General features: G+C 39.9%; 1 protein-coding gene across 1 annotated transcript; it reads left to right on the top strand.

Moving 5' to 3' along the window:
• The first annotated feature begins 34 nt into the window (after positions 1–34).
• On the top strand, positions 35–15,410 carry crispld2 (cysteine-rich secretory protein LCCL domain containing 2). The gene is made up of 15 exons (XM_015049933.1): positions 35–263; positions 2,886–3,207; positions 4,157–4,275; positions 6,579–6,711; positions 8,350–8,465; positions 8,706–8,806; positions 9,370–9,552; positions 9,643–9,703; positions 9,800–9,866; positions 9,956–10,086; positions 10,402–10,445; positions 10,572–10,644; positions 10,877–10,952; positions 11,360–11,490; positions 13,810–15,410. The coding sequence occupies exons 2-15, from the start codon at positions 2,938–2,940 to the stop codon at positions 13,859–13,861; spliced, it is 1,557 nt and encodes a 518-aa protein (XP_014905419.1). The 5' UTR covers positions 35–263; positions 2,886–2,937; the 3' UTR covers positions 13,862–15,410.
• Positions 15,411–21,203: the final 5,793 nt, after the last annotated feature.

Below are 21,203 nucleotides of genomic sequence, written 5' to 3'. Positions count from 1 at the left end.
GGTGCGGGGGGGGGGGGGGGGGGGGGCGCAGAGGAGACAGTCTTTTTTTCTCTCTCTCTCTCTTTCTCTCTGCTCATCAGGGGTCTCCTTCTCTAGCTATATAAGGCGCTCAGTTTCACAGAGGTAACACAGTTTCCTTCGAGCCTCAGGAAAATCGCCAAATAGCAACAGCAGCCACAGCAGCCGGCTCCTCTAATAAGGAAACAATCCAGCTCTCAGCCGCACACTTACCGATATCTTCCAGCAGTTGCACAGAGACGGAGGTGAGACATTTTAACGCACGTCATGCTTTTAATGTAAGGTCACGTTTGACGTCGTGACTATAATGCTGTTGAATGAGAGATGTGCTCAAGTTTTGGAAACACCAACGTTTATATTTTAGGCGTGGATGCAAATGAAGCTGTTAGACACCGATGGTCGTTTTCTGCTGCAGCCAGGTGGAAATTGAATGGAGAAATTCAATTATATTTCGCTGTAGAACTTTGGGGGGGAAAAAAGTCCCTGCTGTTTGTAAACCTGTAAAATAAATTANTTTTCAAAATGATGANTGAANTTTTGTTTTTAGGAAAAACATCAAGTAGAGTTGATTTACACGTTTAAAAATGATATTAAATGAGTGAAAATGCAAAAAAAAAATAAAAAAAAATAAATAAACAGGCGTTTGTATTAAATTTCCTTGTTGGATCAGCTGTTCGTCAGGCAGACTTCCTCCTTGGATCAGCCCAGGAGTGGTTCCCATAACAGAGTTGTGCACGTTTCTCTCCCCAGTCCTCTGCTCCGTCTGTCACTGTGGTATAAAATTCATGAAAGCTATGAGAAGGGCCCAGACAGAGAAGCTGGTAGGGCTTCAGTGGGAAGAAGACATGGCACAGGCTGAGGAGAAGGGTGTGGTGCCTGGGCTGCGCATTGGCTCGGCCTCAGTGCCCCAAGCTGGCACGGCGTGTTGACACAGAGCCGGCGCCAGACCTCAAGATGCCTTTTCAGCCAGAGGGAAAAGGGTGAAGGGATTCAAGGATAAGAGCAACCAGTGCAAGCTGGAACTTAGTTTATTTATTTATTTTTGTTCTTCTCTGGTCACTGCCTTGACTGCCTCCCCTCTCTACAAAACTTTGTGATGTTTGCTTTGGTTTTTAAGTCTTTGGACGTCCTCCTGTGTGGCTGCAGGCTGGCGGGAGAATTTCATGTGCAGAATCAGCTCCACGCAAGTTTTCTGCCCCAACACGGTTCACTCAGGTTAAAACTTGTGAACCTGATCTCTGGTTGTCCTCCCCAGAGTTGGAGTACTTCTCTGTGTACTCTGATGCCACAAATCCATCCTGTCATGACCATTTTTAAAAAAAAACTTTATTAACAACAGAAGGTCATATTAGTCTGCATTAAGTGCAACTGTTGAAGGTTTTCAAACTCAGAGATAAACCAGTTCGTAAACATCAAATTTTGGAGAAATATTACATCTGATCCTGGTACATCTCACTACAGTTTGCACATTAATACAGGCAGTCATTCATGCATGGAACTACCAGGCTTAAAACTGAGCGTGCCTCCATTTTTATGAAGGAACTATCAAGCTATATTTAAAGCATCACCAGTTTATCAAACAAAACTTTTCACTCTGATCTTCTCTAGATGGACTAAACTTAATGCAGGTGCTTTATTAAGATTAGAATATCATATAAAATTAATTTTACTAGCTGACTCTTGTCAGGTTTTCCAACCATGCATCCAGACAGAGATTTGAAGAGGAGCAGCAGAAGCAAATGAGGCGGATTAGCAGTGCTTGACAAGAACTGATGGGTGTCATCCAATTGGCATCAACATGTTGCTGAGGAATATTGTCTCTGCTGCCTGGATATTGATCTGTTAGATTTTCATGACAGTCTTCAGTCAGAAGCCTCTTTAGATTTGTTGCAACACTGTCTGTTACTGGAAATCCTTCCCACAACAACTCCGCCCACAATGATTGCAGTTAATTTTGCATTTCATTTGAAAATCAACTCTGGAGGAAGAATGGAGAGGCACAGAATCAAGAGGTTTGCTTGAGGTCAAGAGAGTAAAGTTTCCCAATCAGAGATGACTTGGGAGGCCATTGCACCTGCTGGAGACGTTAACTGTATTTGATCAAGTCTAAAGGCATTGTGGATGTTTGTCAGCTTCACATTCTCTCTTATAGCAGAGATGCTGGTTGCATTTGCCAGCAGCACATAGGAAAAGCACAAATATCTGCTTTAATGATGGCCATTTTATCATTGCGCTTGATTTGCCGTCAACCCACAGACCTAAATCCCACAAAGAATCCATGGCTTGTCTGAATTGTATGTCTGGAGTCTCTGATCTTCTTCTTGACTAAATCCTCCAAAGCCTGCTGTCATTAAATGAATCTGAGCATCCATAACAGATCAGCAGAGCCGCAGACCGATCACCTGAATGATGCAGTAATCGATGCAAAAAGAACATCGCTCAAGTGTTTAGTGCTTACAGTACTTCTTTTCTCTAGGCTAACATTTCTGTATTAAAAATCATTTTTATTAGTTTTCTGCACTATCATAATCTTGTGTGAAACTGAATTGTATGTTGTTGTTTTTTTATTAGCTGTAAGCCATAATAAGACCAAAAATAAATGCTTGAAATAGATTCTATGTGCTTAAATAACTAAATGGAAAAATAAAGAAGGTTTTTCTGCCTGGTAGGAGAACAGGAGGGAGTAAAAAGAAAAAAAAAAAGTCTATTATTTCCTAAATACACTCTGCTTCACACTGGCTTCGTCCACTCATGGAGAAAAGGTGATGTTAGAGAAGATTTTAGTTTTCACAGTTTATTGGTAGCAGAGTTTATGGCATGTCTGAACAAATGTTGTAACATCTACTGCTTATCTGTCAACTCTCCAGGTTATTTGGGCTCCTGAGGAGGTTTATTACCCCAGACAGCTTGCGTATCAGAATGACCCACTCTGCTTCGTCTTGCCTCCTCTTCCTCTCCCTCCTGATGCGTTGCGTCACTGACTCGTCTTCGCTCTTCCTGCCGGACTCCAAGGAACTGCTGCGCCTGCTGAGCCGCTACGAGCAGGAAGCGGACCACAGCGGCGTTAGCTCCACAGCTGGCAACAGGACAAGACGAGCCATCCTCTGGTCGGACCGGGAGGAGATCCTCCAGCTGCACAACAAGCTGAGGGGCAGCGTTTACCCCACCGCCTCAAACATGGAGTACATGGTGAGGTCTGACACGTAAACGCCAATTAAACGGGAAAAAAAAAATAAAAAAAGATCAAAAGTTTAATCTGCTGGACATTGAAGCGTCAGCAGAAACAAACGCCGTAACAGGGCTTGTAATTAGGAGGGTTTAAAAGGCTTTAAATTGTCCAGAAAGGTGGAGGTGGTGTAAAAACAATCTTTTCTCTCTGCTGGAAACATGGAGTCATAAAGGTTGACCCGCTGCCAGCCTGCTGTGCCAGTCTTTTACAGGGAGCGCTTTAATGCTGACTCCGTCCTACCTGAAAACAGCTCGGCTGTGAAGAGCGCGGGAGGGCGAGGCAGAGAGGAGGAGGCCGACGGTGAAATCCAGGGACTCGTGGAACATTTCTGGGTGAAGCAGGAGAGGGATTATTGTTCCTACATACAGAGGATTTCTCAGAAGTCTGTGATGTTTGAGGTTGGGAGAAGCAGCAGCAGCAGCAGCCTGTGCGTCTTGGGACTGTGGTTATGGTGTGGAGGCAAGTGTCTGTAGACCCACTCTGCTCTCTCATATTCCAGGGAACAGGCAGTGTGTGTCTGCATTGGTAAAGGGGTGCGTTGGGGTTATAGTGGTGTCAGTGTATATGCATGCTTTAGTGACCACCAAAAGCCTGGAAATTTACTGAGGGGATGTCCTTTGAGGGCCTGGCAGCTGGGAGCCCTCGCTGCTTTTTCACTGTTGGAGTCAGGTGTTGTTTTTATTTCTCTCCTCCCTTTGACTAATTCAGCTGTGATTGCTGTGAATCTGTTGGGGCTGACGTCAAACATCTTTACAGGCTGACATTTAAACTGCATTCGGCTCAGTGGAGGAAGTGCATTGGTAAAGGTCTTGAACAGATTTAGGCTAATAGCTTGCAAAATTAGAACGTATTATTATGGGAAAATCTGTCCATCTGTGAACCAAATTGCACTGTGTCTGATGCACGCAGGTTTGGGACGATGAGCTGGAGAGGTCAGCCACTCACTGGGCCGAGGAGTGTCAGTGGGACCACGGACCTCAAGACCTCCTCATGTCGATTGGACAAAACCTGGCAGTTCACTGGGGGAGGTGAGGTTCAAACCTGTCATCTGGATGAATGTAATTCATTTTGGGTTATTGATCATTTTTTAAAGTGCTGTTCATGCAGGCTGTGCAACACATATCACGTAATTCTGACTTAGTTGACTTAACTCTTTTTGGTTTTTCATTTGTTGGATAATCATTCCATCCTGGTAAAAGTTTATATCAAACATTAAACTCCCTGAGTTAATGTGGTCTTCTTGGTCACAATGCATACATTTAGTCCTCTGACTGCAGCTGTGTCTAATAATAATACTAAATTGTTATTATAATATAATAATTGATATTATTATATTACCATATAATATCAATTCAATAATATCAATAATAATTGATATTATTATATTATCATATAATAATATCAATTATTATATTATAATATAGTAATTATCATATAATTATTATGTGATAATTATATGATAATTATAATATAATAATCATAATAATAATTATTATTATATGAAAATTTATGATATAATATGATAAATTTATCATATATAAATTTAACATATTATATATGATAAATATATTACTCAGAAGTCAGTGATGCAGAAAATTGCAATTATAAAATTGTAAATAAGAGACCCAAAGCAAATCCAGATTTATGGATTGTTTAAGGATAAAATGGTCTTTGTGGAGTTTACGTTGTATAAAAGTTGCTTTTAAAGTGTCTCAAAAGGTTTTAATATTAAGGAATAACATTTGACATAGTATGTTATTGATTACTGATCAATTCCCTGATGTTGAATTCATTACTAAGACAAAGAGAGTTGTGTGTTTAGGCATGGCGTTTCACATTTCTTTTTTTCTTCTGTATCTTAGTTCATTTTGGTTCAAGTGATTAGTCAAAAGAACATTTAACTGGGTCAGTGGTGGAAATGTAGCTTGGCTGGCCAGCGATTCTTGAGTCTTTGGCCAGACATAAATATTTTAGTAAACGTAACCTTGGTAAGGACGATACAGATTTAAAAATAAAAACTTTTTATGACCTGATGGTGGAAAAAGTGAAAATGGAAATGTCATGTTTAAAAATTATCCATGCTTTTTCTCAGTAATCACAGGCAAGCCTTTATTTTTTCCTGCAAAGTAACCAAAACGATCTTTGTAAATACATCAGCGTTTCTACAAGTTTCCACTGGCGCTATGACTGCTACCATTTTGTGACGGTGAGCAGGTATCGAGGCTGGAAGGTCTCCTTGCCAAACGCTTGTCTTTAGTTCTCGTCACGTAACTGATTTGATTCGGGTCTAAAATTTGGCCAGAACCTCCCAAAAACTGCAAACAAGAGGAAAATGACAGTCACAAACCCAAACAATATAATATCCAAGGCCTATGCACATATGCAAAGGTAATAATGTAATCCTTTTAGCTGGTATTTCAGCCCCATATTAGCATGTTTACCTACAGAGCACTCCACCTTGCCCTGATATCTATCAGGGGAAGCGGTGGCCATGGACACCAGTCTTGGATCTATCTACCTTGCTCATATCAGGGATTGGCATTTTTCATGTGGACCTGCGTGAGGACCAAATGAATATGCCCAACCGATTTAAACATCTGCAAAAATCCTCTCTTGGTTACCTTTGGGCTCTCTAACATGGTAGTGATCTGAAACATATCGCTAAAGTGGTCTTGAAGTATTGGACAGTGAACAATAACAACATTTATGACTGGCCCAGGCTGACTTCAGACCTGAAGTCCTTCCAAGATCTGTGGAAGACCAAAGCAATGGCAAGGAAGTGTGTCTCTGAACGGCCTGACACAGTTGGCCTCTGTGTAACAACACATGGATATCACAGCAGGTGCCCTTCCAGGAATCTGCTCTGATTCTCTCAAACCCATTTCCCCCCTTTTTTTTTCTTTCATTGCCAACAAACACTGATGTAGAGTCATTTTTTCTCTCCTCCTTGCCGCCATCAGCACTTTCCAAGAGTTGTTTATAAGAATTTAACTGATTAGTTAGGCGATGGTGCCATGTTTAAGTTTACTTCTCGTTGATTTTTTATTTTTTTTCCCCCCCAACTTGATTCAATTTCCTCTTGTTCTGTGGGACCAGTCTGCAGTTCTTTGCGCCAGGTCAAATTCGGACTCATCTTTTGAGGAGTAATGGGAGGTAGGGAGGAGAGATTTATGCAGTGTTTCTCAAGTCTGAGCCAAAGCACCTGGCAGCTCTCTCAGATATTTCCCTTTTGCCCCAGGAAGCTGGACCGGCTGTGACTAAGCCTACTGTTTTTCTGAATGTGTGTGTGTCTAAATGTGTGTGTGTGTGTGTGTGTGCATTGGCCCTACAGATACCGCTCACCTGCCTTCCATGTCCAGGCGTGGTACGACGAAGTAAAGGACTACACCTACCCCTACCCTCAGGAGTGCAACCCGTGGTGCCCTGACCGCTGCTCAGGGCCAATGTGCACCCACTACACCCAGGTAGAACGGCAGGCCCCTTTAGATGAGTAATTTGTCTCTTTAACAAATAACTTATTGCCTTGACGGGATGGTATGAGCTGGCTTTCCGGCTTGAGGGTGTGATGAACTAATTACAAAGAGTCTGTACAGGAAAACAACACTAAAACTGGGATGGATCTGTTTGTCACTAGTTTCTTCAGTTGTGGTTATGCTAGAAAACATAATAAAACTAATAGGACCTAGAGCACGACTGACGATTCTTTCTTAACCTGAGTATATGCCAACTACTTTTAGCTACTTTTTCTTGGAAAACAAACTCCACAGGTTTAAAAAAAAATTGAATGGTGTTTTAAAGAATCTTTGTCTATATAGAATTACTTAGTCCTCAATTTACCAGTCTACATATTCATTTCAGGCTACAACAATGTTTTCCACAAATCACTAAAAAACACCTCAGTGTATCTATTTAAGTTCTCCAGGCATTTTAGGTTTTAAACCGCAGATTATCGAAAGTCTTAAAACTTTGCAGCAGTTCCCAACTTTAGCATCATCAGCAAGGTGCAGTGGGACAGATGGCACCTCAAAGAGGGCACACCTGCTCCCTAATGAGCATAAACAATAAAAGCAAGCGATAACAACTCGTTCGGGGCAGAGAATAAATAATGCCACGCCTTGTCACAGTGGTGCCGTGAGCGAAGACTCGTGTCGCCAGTGTTTCCTGTGAACGCAACTGTTTCATGGGAAATCTCTTAGCAGCAAAGAATGACTGCATGCTTATCTGGATCAGCATTTCCTGATTAAAACTGAACAAAACGTGAGACCTTAAAGAAGAAAAATAAATAAATAAATTGCCCAAATGAGCAAATTAAAAACTAAATTAGGATCCGCAGACAGAAGAGCTGGCCTACAGTCAGCCTCAAAGCCGTTGGGTTGGCTTTACGGAAACGGTCTCAGTCTCTCTTCTTTGCTTTCACCCTGAAACTTGATCACTTTCATCTGGCAGTCATTTCCAAACCCAGCAGACATCCTGCACTGCCCGACCTGAGCTCCTTTGAAGATGCTGCTGACGGAAGCGGGAGGAGCTGAGCCGTCACCTGACTGTCTGCTGTTGGTTTGACGTGTCTGCCGTCCAGGCCGTCGCGCTCCATCACTGCCTTTCGATCGCGTTGTGCTGCGTTAGAGACACATGGCAGTCCGTGTGCTAGCTCACTGTTTCCAGCGGCCCCTAAGCATACAAGAAAAAAAAAAAGACCAACATTCCTGAGGAGGGGGAGCACGTGTTTGAGAGGGAAGTTTTGGGAGAAGTTTTAGAATATGCAGCTTTTTATTTCCCTCAAACGGGACATGATTTATCCGTAACACCTCTACTGCTGCTCTTTTCATACATCCTGTGAAATCGAAACTTCGGCAGACCGTTTTACAACCATATTTGCGATATTAAAAATATACATTTGTTTCCTTTTTCACGGCCTAATGAAAACATCACACCAGACTAAGGCAGAATCAGAGGCCCCTGTGGCCCCGTTAATTAAAACAGTCAATTTAAGTGTTTCCTCTTGAATTAATGAGTGTGAGAAGTGTCAGTCTAGAAATATAGTCTTTTCATTCAGAGAATGCCAGCGCTAACTTTGGCCGTGTATTTATTTTCCCTCATTTCAGCTGGTCTGGGCAACCACGAGCCGAGTGGGCTGTGCTGTGCACGTGTGTCCAAGGATGAACGTGTGGGGAGAAACATGGGAGAACGCTGTTTACCTTGTTTGCAACTATTCCCCAAAGTAAGATCAGTATTCCTCCACGGTCAGCTGTTCGTCAACAACCTCCAGACTTGTTTGCATTGCCCTGTACACGGTCAGCAAATGTTAACCATGCAGTGTTTTGACATCGGCGTGGATTAAAAAGTACCTAAATTTAGGAGTAAAATTACTAGAGTAGTTGTCTTTGTTGGGTTCTGGGAGTTTCCTGGAGTAATGACAAAGCCGCCATAGTTTGGTAATTCATTTTCTGGTTCTGTCCAGGGGAAACTGGATCGGAGAGGCCCCGTATCAACATGGCCGTCCTTGTTCTCAGTGTCCTCCAAGTTTTGGAGGAGGATGCAGAGACAATCTGTGCTACAAAGGTGAGACATTTCTCTACAATTTTGGAAAACGAGGAAAATGGTCTCATGAGCCACTTGGTTGGTGTTCTGCCAAGTAAACTTAAAGTCCACACCAAAGATGTTTTCGCTGCAGGAGTTGTGAAGACCTAAATTTAATTGAAAATCTTTTGTAAGTACTTCAAAATAAATGTCTACAGGTGCTATACCAACATCAGTCTAGTTTGGCTCCAGATGATTAAATCTGTTAGAGACAAGCCCAAAATGTTTTCCATCGGTCATGTCCAATAATTCCTATTGTTCTAAAAGGCACCGACTGGAAGTAAAGACCTCTTTGTGCATAATTTTTAAAATCGTAGTTCATAAAATAGTTTTTAAAACCATGTATCATTTCCCTTCCCCTTCACAACTCTGTACTAAATTGCATTTGATAGATACAGATAGATATTTGACATAATAAAAAGAGCAGTCAGAAAAACACTGAGCAATTAAAACCCAAACGAGGAGAACTCTTAAATTTAATTACCAGCGTATTTTCTCTTCAATGAATGCCTCAACCTAACGTCAACACGTTTGAACGCTGCCAGACTCTCAGCGCTCGGAGACGGAGGACATGAACGAGGTGGAAAAGCCTCAGGTGCCACTGTCACCTCGGACCACCTCCAAACCGAGCCCCAGACCTCCCAGGAAACCTGCAACCAAACCCTCCGCTCCCAAAACCGCCACCCCGAGGACATCCTCCCCAAAGACTCCCAACAATCCATACCTCGGTAGATGCAGGAATTATTAACACAACAATGTATTTTAATAACCACCCTGTGTTTGGTACTTAATTTCAATGTGTTGTCTCATTATCGCAGCTCACAACATCAAGTGTGAGACTAGACTGCGGGATAAGTGTAAAGGAGCAACCTGCAACAGGTCAGGATGTTGTGAGGATTTTCAGTCGATAATTACTTATTCATTCACTCGTCACACGCTTCCTCTCTGATGTGAGCCTGTGTTCTTCTTCTGCAGACACAACTGTCCAGCAAATTGTTTAAATACAAAAGGGAAAGTTTGGGGGACTGTTTCTTACGATGTGGTGAGTCTCTCAAAACTGGAAACATCTTGCATTTCTAAACAGTTGCTAACAGTAAGGCATTTCTTAAAGTTCGCTTCTCACCGTTGCAGCAATCAAGTATTTGCCGAGCTGCTATCCATTCCGGGGTCATCGACAACAACGGAGGGCTGGTTGACGTAACGAGGACAGACAAGTTGCCGTTCTTTGTCAGATCCACAAAAAACGGAGTCGAGTCTCTCAGGTAGACACGCCTGCTCTTTCCAGTTAAATTAAAATTGGGCTGTGATTAAAACTGTAAATGCAGCTCTGGAACATGTGTAATTGAAAGAAAAATAAATGAGGAGTAAAATTTAAAATGTGAAGCCTCATTGCATGAGTAGGACCGACAAGATAAGATGCAACATTTAGCATTGATGAGCTTGAGAGAAGCACTCAAGTAGCTACTGGGAAAACAATTAATTGTGCAGAATTGTCTTGCTAACTTAATTTTTTCATTGTTTTTGTACTTCATCATGCTGAAAGTGTTTTAATGCATCTCTCTTTTTTTGTTATGCAGCAAATATAAACCCGGCAACTCCTTCACGGTGGTCAAAGTGGAAGGTGAGTAAATCCATATTTTTTAGGAACGAACTGTGTAGAATCAGAACAACTGATCATGCAAGGTGCGTATTATGGAGCATATTAATACTGTATTATAATTGTTCATCTTTTCTCTCTGGTTGACAGAATATAATGCCGATTGCTACACCACAGTGAGGGAAATCTGCCCTTACAGACGACCATCCTCACACTGTCCCAGGTGCCTCCATTCGCTGGCTTTAGCTGCTTTACTGAATAGATTTTTTTTTTAAATGTCTATCACCCCTTAACAGATATTTTGAAAACCTATTTTGTCACAAATATTTACAAATTATAAGACTAAGTAATAAGAAGTTTTCTTTACGTCACTGAATGTGTGATGTGATCGTAAATCCTTATTTCTCTTAAATGCAACATGATCCATAACTTTTACGTACTTCTGTGGTTCTCAGAATCATCTGTCCAGCCAGCTGTAAGACTCAGCCATCCTATTGGTCGCCTGTAGTTGGAAACAACATATATGCAGATGTGAGTATTAATAAATATTTACAAAGTGTGGTCATAAATCCAGCTGAAAGATCTCCAGGTTGTTTGCACATTCGAGGTCCTTCTGGAGCTTAGTAAGAGCTCCAGGTCAAAACTAAAGCTTCCTTTCAACAAAGGGTTAAAGTGTGTTTTGCAAAGTAGGCCACTCAAAAGATATGTTTCTGCAGTGGTGAGGAGGCTAACTGTTGGTTAAACATGGAATATAAAACCTCTGGTTAGAATCATTGCATGAGTGTAGAGTGTGATCTGTGTTTAGATTGGAAGTGAGTGATTGTACTCCCCCGATAAGAACTTATGGCTAGTTACGGTAGAGCCAGACTTCTACACACCTCCTTCTTGTTTTCTTTTAAGAGTGTAAAGGTTTTTCACTTTCTTCCTGTTCTTCACAGAGCTCTAGCATTTGCAAATCGGCCATCCATGCAGGGGTAATCAAAGCAGACGGAGGTTTTGTTGACGTTCTGCCACTGGAAAGAAGAAAGAGTTACGCTGGAGTCCTAAAAAATGGCATCCAGTCTGAAAGGTAACCTCACTGTTTTGGTGTTTACTAGACTAACTGTAGTTATATTTCCCCATTGAGGTTCATTATTCATTTACAAAAGATACAAAGGTTTAAAAAAATGTTGCATCTTTTTTGATTAGTTGCAATTTATATCAGACAATAATGAATTTAGTTTGAATTTAAAAAAAAAAAAAACAAGCATGCATACTGAGAACTGATAAGCCCTCCTGGGCTGTGAAAACATTCGGAGAATTTTTAAACTAAGGTTAATTTATTAAAAATAACTCCCGTGTTCTCATTAAAATCCCAAATCCCTACTTCTGAATCCCTCTTCAACCCTTTGTTCGTCTGTCAATCCATCTTTCAGACTTGCTCAGTTCTTGAAGGGTTACAAGGCTGGTTTGTTCCCGTCTCCACCGGATGAAAGGCTACCAATCCACCACAGAGCAACACAATAATTCAATCACACACTCACACTAATGAGTGATCAGGAATGTCAGTTTTTCTAACATGAATGTCTTTGAACTGTGGGAGGAAGCCGACATACCCAGAGAGAACATCCAAACTAAACACTGGAAACGTCCTGGCTGGGTTTTGAACCCAGGACTTCCTTGCTGCAAAGCAAAACTGCAAATGCTTCACTATGCAACTCCTTCTAGAAAATAAATATAGTCACGATCCTAGAGAATTTTTTTTTCCCAAAATGATTTAAAAAAAAAAAAAAAAAAAAATCATCACCTCTTTTTGCTGAAAGAGGTAGCCAGTGCTTTAGGAAGGTGACAATATTTTGCATGATATCTACAGAATTGTTAATAGTCAAGCAAAGATTTTGCCCCCACTTTGGACATGTCAGCTCGTCCCTCATAAATGAGATTAAACACTTTGAAATTGCATTAGTAGATGAATAAACTATTCCAGGGTCTAGTTCAATGTTTAGCGAGATTTGCTGATTTGAAATTAAATTTCATTCGCTTAGGTTTTCCGTTTGATGATTGAAACCGACAAGCACGTTTGACGAGACAAAGCAGACTATGTCAGAGGAAGTTGCGTGATTGATGTCCGCTGTAATAGCCCATGTAGTGGGTTCTCTGCTTGCACGCTATGCTTCACAAATCACTTTCATGTCTCTGGTTAGCTCCACTGGACTAACTCAGGTAAAGTCCTCGTGGTCAGCTCTGCTGGCACATGGGGGGATGCAAGACTGATGGTGTGGTTTGGTGTGTGGGAAGGCCACACACTGCCTCTTTGCTTACTTTACCCATAGATTTCAACTGACTGAGCAAAGTGCTGAATTGGTACTAACAACCCGAGTCTGACTGTTTGAAACCCGATGCAGAGCCGCTAAGGCCACACTCGGGGCATTGGGACAGGAGGTCAGTAAGTGCCTGAGAAGGAGTTAACGCCTTGTGCCAACGAGGCACAAGGCGTTGTGGCAGCGTGGGCAGTTTAGATTGCTCTGTGCTGCTGTGAATGTAATTACAGCCTATCCAATTACTTCAGAATGGAGATGCTGTCAGCCAATCTGCCGGCTTCCCTACACGAACAATTATCTGCCACAGGACGCCAGCAGTTCTAGCCTATCGTGGTTATTGATCGTGGCACAGCTTCAAGGTTTTCTGCTAATGAACTAATTAATATCAATGAGCTGAGCACATGTGGGAACCACAAAAAAGCCCTCATATTTAGAAATACTGGGGCAGTGAGTCATTCTGGAAACAGCAGGTTTTCATGGCGGTTTCAACCTAAAATATCAACTCTTGATTTATTTTTTGATGGGTTTCGCTGCTGAGATAATTTGAACCATGAGGGGAAAATCCACTTCACCTCTGATTGTTGTAATCATGCCTGAAGTTGGATTAAAATACAATACATGCATTAATAATGACTTCAACTCATTGAGGCAACAGCATTCATCAGAACCACACAGCATACAGCCAGATGGAAAGGTTGAGATCAAATCAGTCTCATGTATTAATAGGACCTAAGCTATATACCTGTGGCTGATTTATCAGTCTGTGGTGAGACTGAAAATTAATATTCGCAGCTTCTCGCCATCTAATTTGACTGAACTTGGGGTAATTTTGTAAAAAAATTTGGCAAAATTTCCAGACTCTAACTATGCAAAGCTGTTAAAAAAAGCAAAACAAAACTTGAGAAACTACTCCACTTGCAGCCAAAAGACGTTTCTACAAAGGAAGCATGTAGACTGAATATGTGACTGAAAACATATCTAATTTAATCTCGGTGAAAAACAAGTTGGTGGGTATAAACCTTTGCTCGCTAAAGAATGTTTGCATCTCTAACAGTAAAGGTAACACATTACTTTTTGTCTATTTTCAGCCAAAGCAACACAGACGGAGGCTCCTTTAGAATGTTTGCCGTGAAGGTGTGACCCTTTTGAAGTCTGAGGACCAACAGCGTTTGCTCAGCTGGTCTGGAAAAGCAGGAAGTGCCCGCAGGTTGGATGCCACGACTCCTGTGCAGTGGAGTCCGAAAATATACATTTCCTCCGTCCCACCATTTATCACTGTAACCTCCAGTAGAAGTGCTTCATTATCATCCGGGCATATTGTATTTCGACGGTCCTTATTTTTTATTTTTTTTTACATAATCTGTGAATACAGAAGATTTTATTATGAACTGAACAGCTGGTGCTGAAATATTGTAGGTACACAGAAATAATTATGTTTACAATAATGTTCATATTAAATATATATGCAGGGTTTTCATACACAAGAATGTATACTGATCACACTATATATATTTAATCTTGTCCAGAATACATGATGATTTTTTTGTTTTTGACAGTTATTACAATATATCAATTTGTTAACGCTTTAATAGTTGTTTTTTTGTGGTTAACTGGGTTATAATTTTCTACTGTTGAACATTTAGCCACAAGCTGCCAAACATTTTAGTTTCTGACCTACAAATAACAGCAGAGACGGAAACTTTTGACTCACAAGATTTTCTTTTTATGTTTTTTTTTTTTCCCAAGTTAGATTAAATATTTTATTAAAATTTTTAAGGCCCAAGCTGTACCCCATTGTCCGGGATAGGGTATCTTAAAACTCCTGCTGTTGAGTCACGTCCAAGTGTAAATGAGAGCTTCTGAAGAATAAAGTAGTTAGAATATATCAAACGCCAGATACATGTTTTATAAGATGAGCTCCAATATCTCCGTCTTTTTTTAGTGCTTGCTTATTTCTCTGATTATTTCTTGATGCCTTTTTTGGCCCTGTTGTGTATATGAAAATGTAACGTTGTCCCTGCCCCCCACTTAGACAGTTGAATGTGTTGCACGGTTCAGGTACAGAGATGTTTGTATTTCAATGGTGTGAGAATGTGTAACGGTTTGCGACGTTGAACTGCAGTTTGTGCGTTTTGGAACAACTGGCGCTGTGCAGCACAATTAGAGAAGATACCTACTTTGCTGATTTGTTTTATTCTACAAAAGAACATGCTTCTTTTGTTCAAATGACTGATCAAACAAATACATTTTGTTTTGTAGGCCTTTTGCGTCCTGAAGCACAGCAGATATGTTGAAGCACTTTTAAGCTTTGTTGTGTCTCCTCTGTTTTTGTTATTACTAAAGATGAAAAACATTTGTATTTATAGTCAGAGTGATAATCTGGAAAAGCTGCAGCCATGTACGCCATGTCGTCTTTCTGTCTCTGTATTCTACCTCAGTCCTATTGCTTTGCTCAGCAGTTGTTTTTTTTTTTTTTTTTGGGAGGGAGATTTTGTTTTAATGAACGTTTTGTAAAATACGGCAACTGTAAATAATAGGATCTTTGTTTTTAAATTTCATTCTCTAAAAGTATGATTAAAACATGTATATTTGTTTGTTTTCTGTGCTGTTTTTTAACAGATGTGGTGGTGTATGTCCTATACATTTTTTTTGCACAATATGAAAATAAAGTATGTTTTACAAATACAAATGGAGCAGTGTGTTTTTATTAAAGATCTTTTAAGTTACAATTTTAAAACTGAAATTGATTTATTATTTCTTATTGATTTATTTCCTCCAAGTTTCCAGGACTTAATGGGAATTAATATTTCCAATATTTTTTCTCACCTTGTAACTGAGAACCTTTATAAAGATACAATTTTTGAGCTGAAACAGTTGCACATGTGTATTTGTTTTACTGTATTGTAGGCGTAGTTTTCACTTGCATGGTGCTCTAGCCAAAGACTGGCGCGTCTCATTCATAAGTGTATTAAATGTACTTTGTCCGGAGTATTTCGCCAATTTCTGTTTAACATGAAATCTGAATGAAATTGAGATGAAGGCCACCCAGGATCTGATTGTTGTCTTTGGAGCCGTATCACTGACCACATTCGTGTCATGGCTCTGGTTCTTGTGGGCACACACAGATCCAAGAGGACGGGATCAACAAGCTGCAGCGATCACTTTTCAGAAACCACATGCAGTACACAATCTGCCAGCAGATGTTTCAGTCAGTTTAAAAGGAGTGGAGGCAGAAAGAATCATCTTTATTTTCACTTTCATATGCCAACGTACAGTTTGTATTAATCAGTGAACTATAGCGTAAACTCACCATACATGCTGTTCCTTCATTTACAGCTTACTGAGAATGAGTTGGCTTACACTCTAGTATCCCCTCTTACTCCAGGGCTTTTGACAGAGGCAGATGTTCAGATTCAGTTAAGCCCTGGTTGGACAGGACCCTTGACATGTTGCTGATAAACAGCTGTGGAATGACTGTTTTACTCCCATTGTCAAAGAAAATAAAGATTTGTATTCCCATGTTAATCCCCAAATAGCTTTCATGAAAAAATGTGAAGATTTTTCCAACCTTAGGTTCCTTCTGTCTCAAAATGTGCTTTTCATTACAGAGTGTTTTCGTTGAGGCAAAAGCTGCGAAATATTGGACTTTTGTTTATGTAATCTGTTGTGATCTGTGTTTCTCTGTGGAGTTATTTTGAGATTTTCTGCGTTTAGTCCTGTTTTCCTGTGAGTCTTTGTCCTGTCCTCCCTGTTGATTGATCCCAGCTGTGTCTAGTTTCCTGATTACCCTCCCTGTGTATTTAGTCCCACCTGTTGTCTTTGTCTGTTGTCAGATCCTCGTCGTTCGTTGTACGTCTTCGGCCAAGCTCTCCAGTCGCACTGTTTAAAGTCCTGGTTAGCCTTAGCTCCTGAATTCAGTCACCTAGTTGTCAGTTGCTACCGGCTATTAGCTGTGTGCTATTGTTCCTGCCGTGCTGCCTGACTGGACTGTTTTTGAGCAACATTCATCATTAAATTCATCATCATCACCCTCATCTGGGTCTCCACGTTCATTCTCACCACCACCAACCACACTCCATGACATAATCTTTTGTTTACATATTTGAATATTGTTTTGTCTTAATTTATGCTGTTTGAAGTGTATTAGAGGGGGTCTTTTCAGTGTCTTTTGTATTGTTTTTGAATAAACACATTGCCAAATAAGGCTTGTGTTCATTGTTGGAAAGTCGCTGAACAACACAACTGTCCAAATGCCAATTGAAACTTAAGAAAGATTTAGTCACTACTCTTGACCTTATGAATCATTCATGTATGAAATACTCACATGAAACTCGGTAAGCTGGTTTGGTCATTGAAATTTCCAATAAATTGATTTCATCATCAAATCTGACCTTTTAGTTGTGTCTACCTACTTCGAAAAAGCTCTGACTGGATTCTTGTGACTAGCCAAAACAATTTGTAACTCCAAGACTCATGAAATCCCTGTTTCGTCATAATGCAGGAGTAATACTTTGACTCTGGAATGTTTTGTTCACAGCATATACTTTTTACTACCACATAAATTAATGAACATTTTTCTGAAATAATCCATGATTAGTTGATGGGCTGCACAGTAGAGAAGTTGTTGATAGCGTTGACTTGCACTAAGAAGGGATTAAGGAATGGAAAGATCCCTTCAAACAGTTTTTGGTTCTGGAATGATCTAGAGTGGAAAATCACCCAACATTGAATAAACGGGCCATGTAAACCAGCCACTCCCTTCTGACTACAGAATGGGTTTCAAGCCAGAATAGCAGCTTTCATGCTTGGATTTCTTCATCCTTGAGAGAGACCTGCAGCGGTTCAAACTGGGAGACGGTGAGATCTGAGCCACAGTGAAGTTTTCTGATTCTGAACTGAGGAACTGACCCATTCAAATGTCAAATTTGGAAACTTTTTTTCTTCTCCCAAACTTTACTCCTTAAACTAGCATAAGATATCAGACCTCAAGACAAGGTCAAAAACTTTTGATAAAAGTTAGACTTTAGAGAATATCTTGATTGACCATTTGTTATTTATTTTGATAGGATATTGTTGACTTTTTATCTTGACTGACACTATGAAGTTAATTTTAGTTTAAATGGTAATATCGTTTTGAGTTTGCAGAAAACATTTATTTCAACCCGAATAGTTTTTGTTAAGATATTGTGTTGATCTTGGGAGTTCCTCCACAGAACTTAGGACTTGTAAACGTTGTGGTGGATCCATGTTTGAAAATACTGATTCATGCTCTCAGATCCTTGTAGGACAGTCCGTGATAGACAAGTCCTGTTTTTGTCATTTACTGTGTAATTATTCTGCAGACAAACATTTCACAGAGGTACAACAAATAACAAGAATAATCTGTTACCTGCTAAAACCTTTCCAAACAGAAACCAATGTTTGTTAAGCCAAATTCAGACTTTGATGTCAAACTTTTTCCATGTTTTTATGTTTTTGTTTTTGAATCACAGTTTAAGTCTGATTGATTAGTTGGAAACAATTTCTCTACAGCAGTTTATGATCATATTAGGTTTAATGGGTCTGAGGCCGTTAGAAAGCTGACTAATGGTCTTCACGCATATTGACGCGGCTTAGCACAAATTAAAATCCCAAGCAAAGAAGACAGGGGGGAAAAATGAGGATTTATAGTAATTTAACCTCGCTGTGTTTTACAATAACTTCATTTTCAACACAAACAGCTTTTCTGTGGCTGAAATGGATTTGCATGAAGTCTAAATAAATCAAGTCTAAATTCTTCTCTGCTGAGCTTTGATGTAGAGTTTTCCATTGTTATTGCGGAAGAGCCATGTGGTGTTTGTGTGCAGTTTGCAAACGAGATCTACAGCCAAGATCTGGGTCACTTGTAAGACATAAGGAGCAGAATTCAAGCAATAAGAAAGTGATGAAAATAAAAAAAAAAAAAATAGAAGAGCATGTTCAGGAAAGACAGGTAAGGCAGTCCAAGTGGAGGAATTTCAGATTTTTTAAATGAAATTGACCATGGTCTAAGATAAACAGAGCAAAAATTTTGTTGATATTAACACAACAGACATTTGAGCTGCTCATTAATCAAATAATTGCTGTAAAAATAGAATGAAACCAACTTTTCAAAATGCTGTTTGTCCGATGACAACATTTACAGTACTGTTCACATTTATTTTCATAGTAAAGATTGTTTCGTGACCAAGTTTTGCCAACAGATTTCATCCAGGCAAAGCTTGTGGCACAAAACCAAAGGATCAACACAGCCAGCCATCCCAACACGGAAAAGGAAAGTGAGTGTATCTCATGAGGTGGTTGATTATTGTGGGGGTTTTTATCATCTCCAGCTCCCTTGAACAAAACATCTTTTACGTCTAGTTTAAAAAGGTACGGCTGAAAATCCATTTTCTGATCTAACATAACCACAAAACAACTTCCAGATCAACCAGTCTTTGCTTCTTTTACAAATGTTCTGACTGATGAATACTGTTCCCATTAAGCACAAAAGGAGAAATCTTCCTTTGGCAGCTAAAAAATCTCTGCCAAGCCATTGAACAGACAATTAAACGAGACAGTCATGCTCTGAATGAGCCAAAGCATTTGTGGACATTTTTATGACAATCCCCCGTGAAGCAATTCATCCCCAATGATGTTTTAATTTTTTAATTTTGATTGATAATCTGCGTATTGTCGTCAGTCTTAGATCTCCCGGCGTATGTCGCAGGCTGTGTTCCTCCTTGGGAATTAGTTTTATTCCTGGCTCATGACAAAGAAACCACACAGGGAAAGCACAGGAGTCTTCTTCTTCAGGGAAATGATGAGTAATCTTTGTTGATGGAGCGTATTCAGCCAAGTGGCACACAGAAACGCTTACTGACACTGGAAATATAAACGTGTCATATAGCAGTTGAAGGTATGGTCCCACAGAAAGTTTTTCTTTTTTTACTTGCGATGCACTATATGGAAAAGCCATTTCAAGATCCACATGTTGAAAACTTGCAGATTTATTTGATCAAAACCTTACACCGTGGTATAAAACTGTCCTCTTAGTTTAGACGACATTCTCTTCTCCATATCCAAATATAATTAAATTTGTGCTAATGTGAAAAAAGTAACATATTTTAAACCTTTTCAATGCTTAAAATACATCAATGTTGATCTGACCACCAGATATTGGAGATATTACTCTCTACTAACATATGTGGTACATAATGTAAATCAACATCATCTTGGAATACAGTTATGATGAGATTGAATGAACTGTCTACTTTAAACTGTCATAAGGTTGACTATGTTTTTTTTATTGACCACTCAGAAACGCTCAACCACAGGTAGTGATTCTCCAGTCTCTACTTTTTTTTTTTTTTTTTTTTTACAGCCAGCTAAACTTTTCCACTGAATGCTTTGGGATTCCTTAAAGTCAGAAATAGCTCTCTTTTGCAAAGCCGCCTCATTAGCCTAGTATTTGTCTGGGGATAAGTTCATAAAATGCTGCACGGCTACATTAACCGCGTGTCAGAAACAAAGTGTAAAGACGGAGAACCTCGTTATAGATGCTGTAACAAAGGCCTCACTCATAGCCCAGTTTGGGAATCTGTCATCACACGGTGAAGATGACACAAAATCACACGCCAGTAATGGATGGCTGCTTCCTTTGTGCCTTTTCTGTCCTCCAAGATGAACAGATGAGTCCAATAAGTAGCACAAGAGTTTGTCGGCACTTTGTTCCAAGTGGAACAGCAAGAGAAGCGGAAAGTTCAGAAGAAGTAAACAAAGCCTGAGTGCCAGTGGGATTGTCTGTTTAAAAAGCTCTGCCCTCAGACGGCTTGTGCAAGAGCTAAAGGAGTACTACAGAAACTCTGGAGCCACTGGAGAACATTTGATGTATTAAGGTTACAAGACAAATGTGTACTTCCTTTTCACAACAACTGTACAGTAAAAAAAAAAACAAAAAAAAACAACAACCCAACATTAATTAATATGATTTATTACTGCAGAGGTTTCCTTTGCAGAACTTCACTGGAATCTGTCTGTTCTTGCTACTTGCATTTTTGACAAAGCTGTGCACAAATAGTGAATAGTTAGTCTTCTAACTCATTTCCATCTCCTATGTTGAACTTTTCCTCTGAGGAATACTTGATGAAGAAAAAAACAATAACACTAAAATATGTTTTAGATAGAGTTTTATCAGCAATCCCAAAGTCGTGCTGGACACTGTCAAGGAAAAAAAAGAAAGAAAAAATAAGAAAATGCTATCATTTGCTTTTAATATTTTTACATTATGATTAAGCAATTCTGATTGACCTGGTTTGACTTTTGTGCATTTTGCCATCTTCTGCCAGATGTTATGTGAGCTCTAGTGACAGTGAATGCATATTTGCAAGACAACTCCGGTGTAGTAAACAGACAGGGAAAAAAGAAATAAAAAAAGCTTCTTACTACTAGCTTCTTCTCCCCCTTTTTGAGGGTGGAAAGTAAA

This window comes from Poecilia latipinna, unplaced genomic scaffold (genome assembly GCF_001443285.1).
Source record: "Poecilia latipinna isolate Pla-1442-1.1 unplaced genomic scaffold, P_latipinna-1.0 Scaffold3, whole genome shotgun sequence".
Lineage (NCBI taxonomy): Eukaryota > Metazoa > Chordata > Actinopteri > Cyprinodontiformes > Poeciliidae > Poecilia > Poecilia latipinna.
This window is presented reverse-complemented; position numbering and strand designations above follow the sequence as displayed.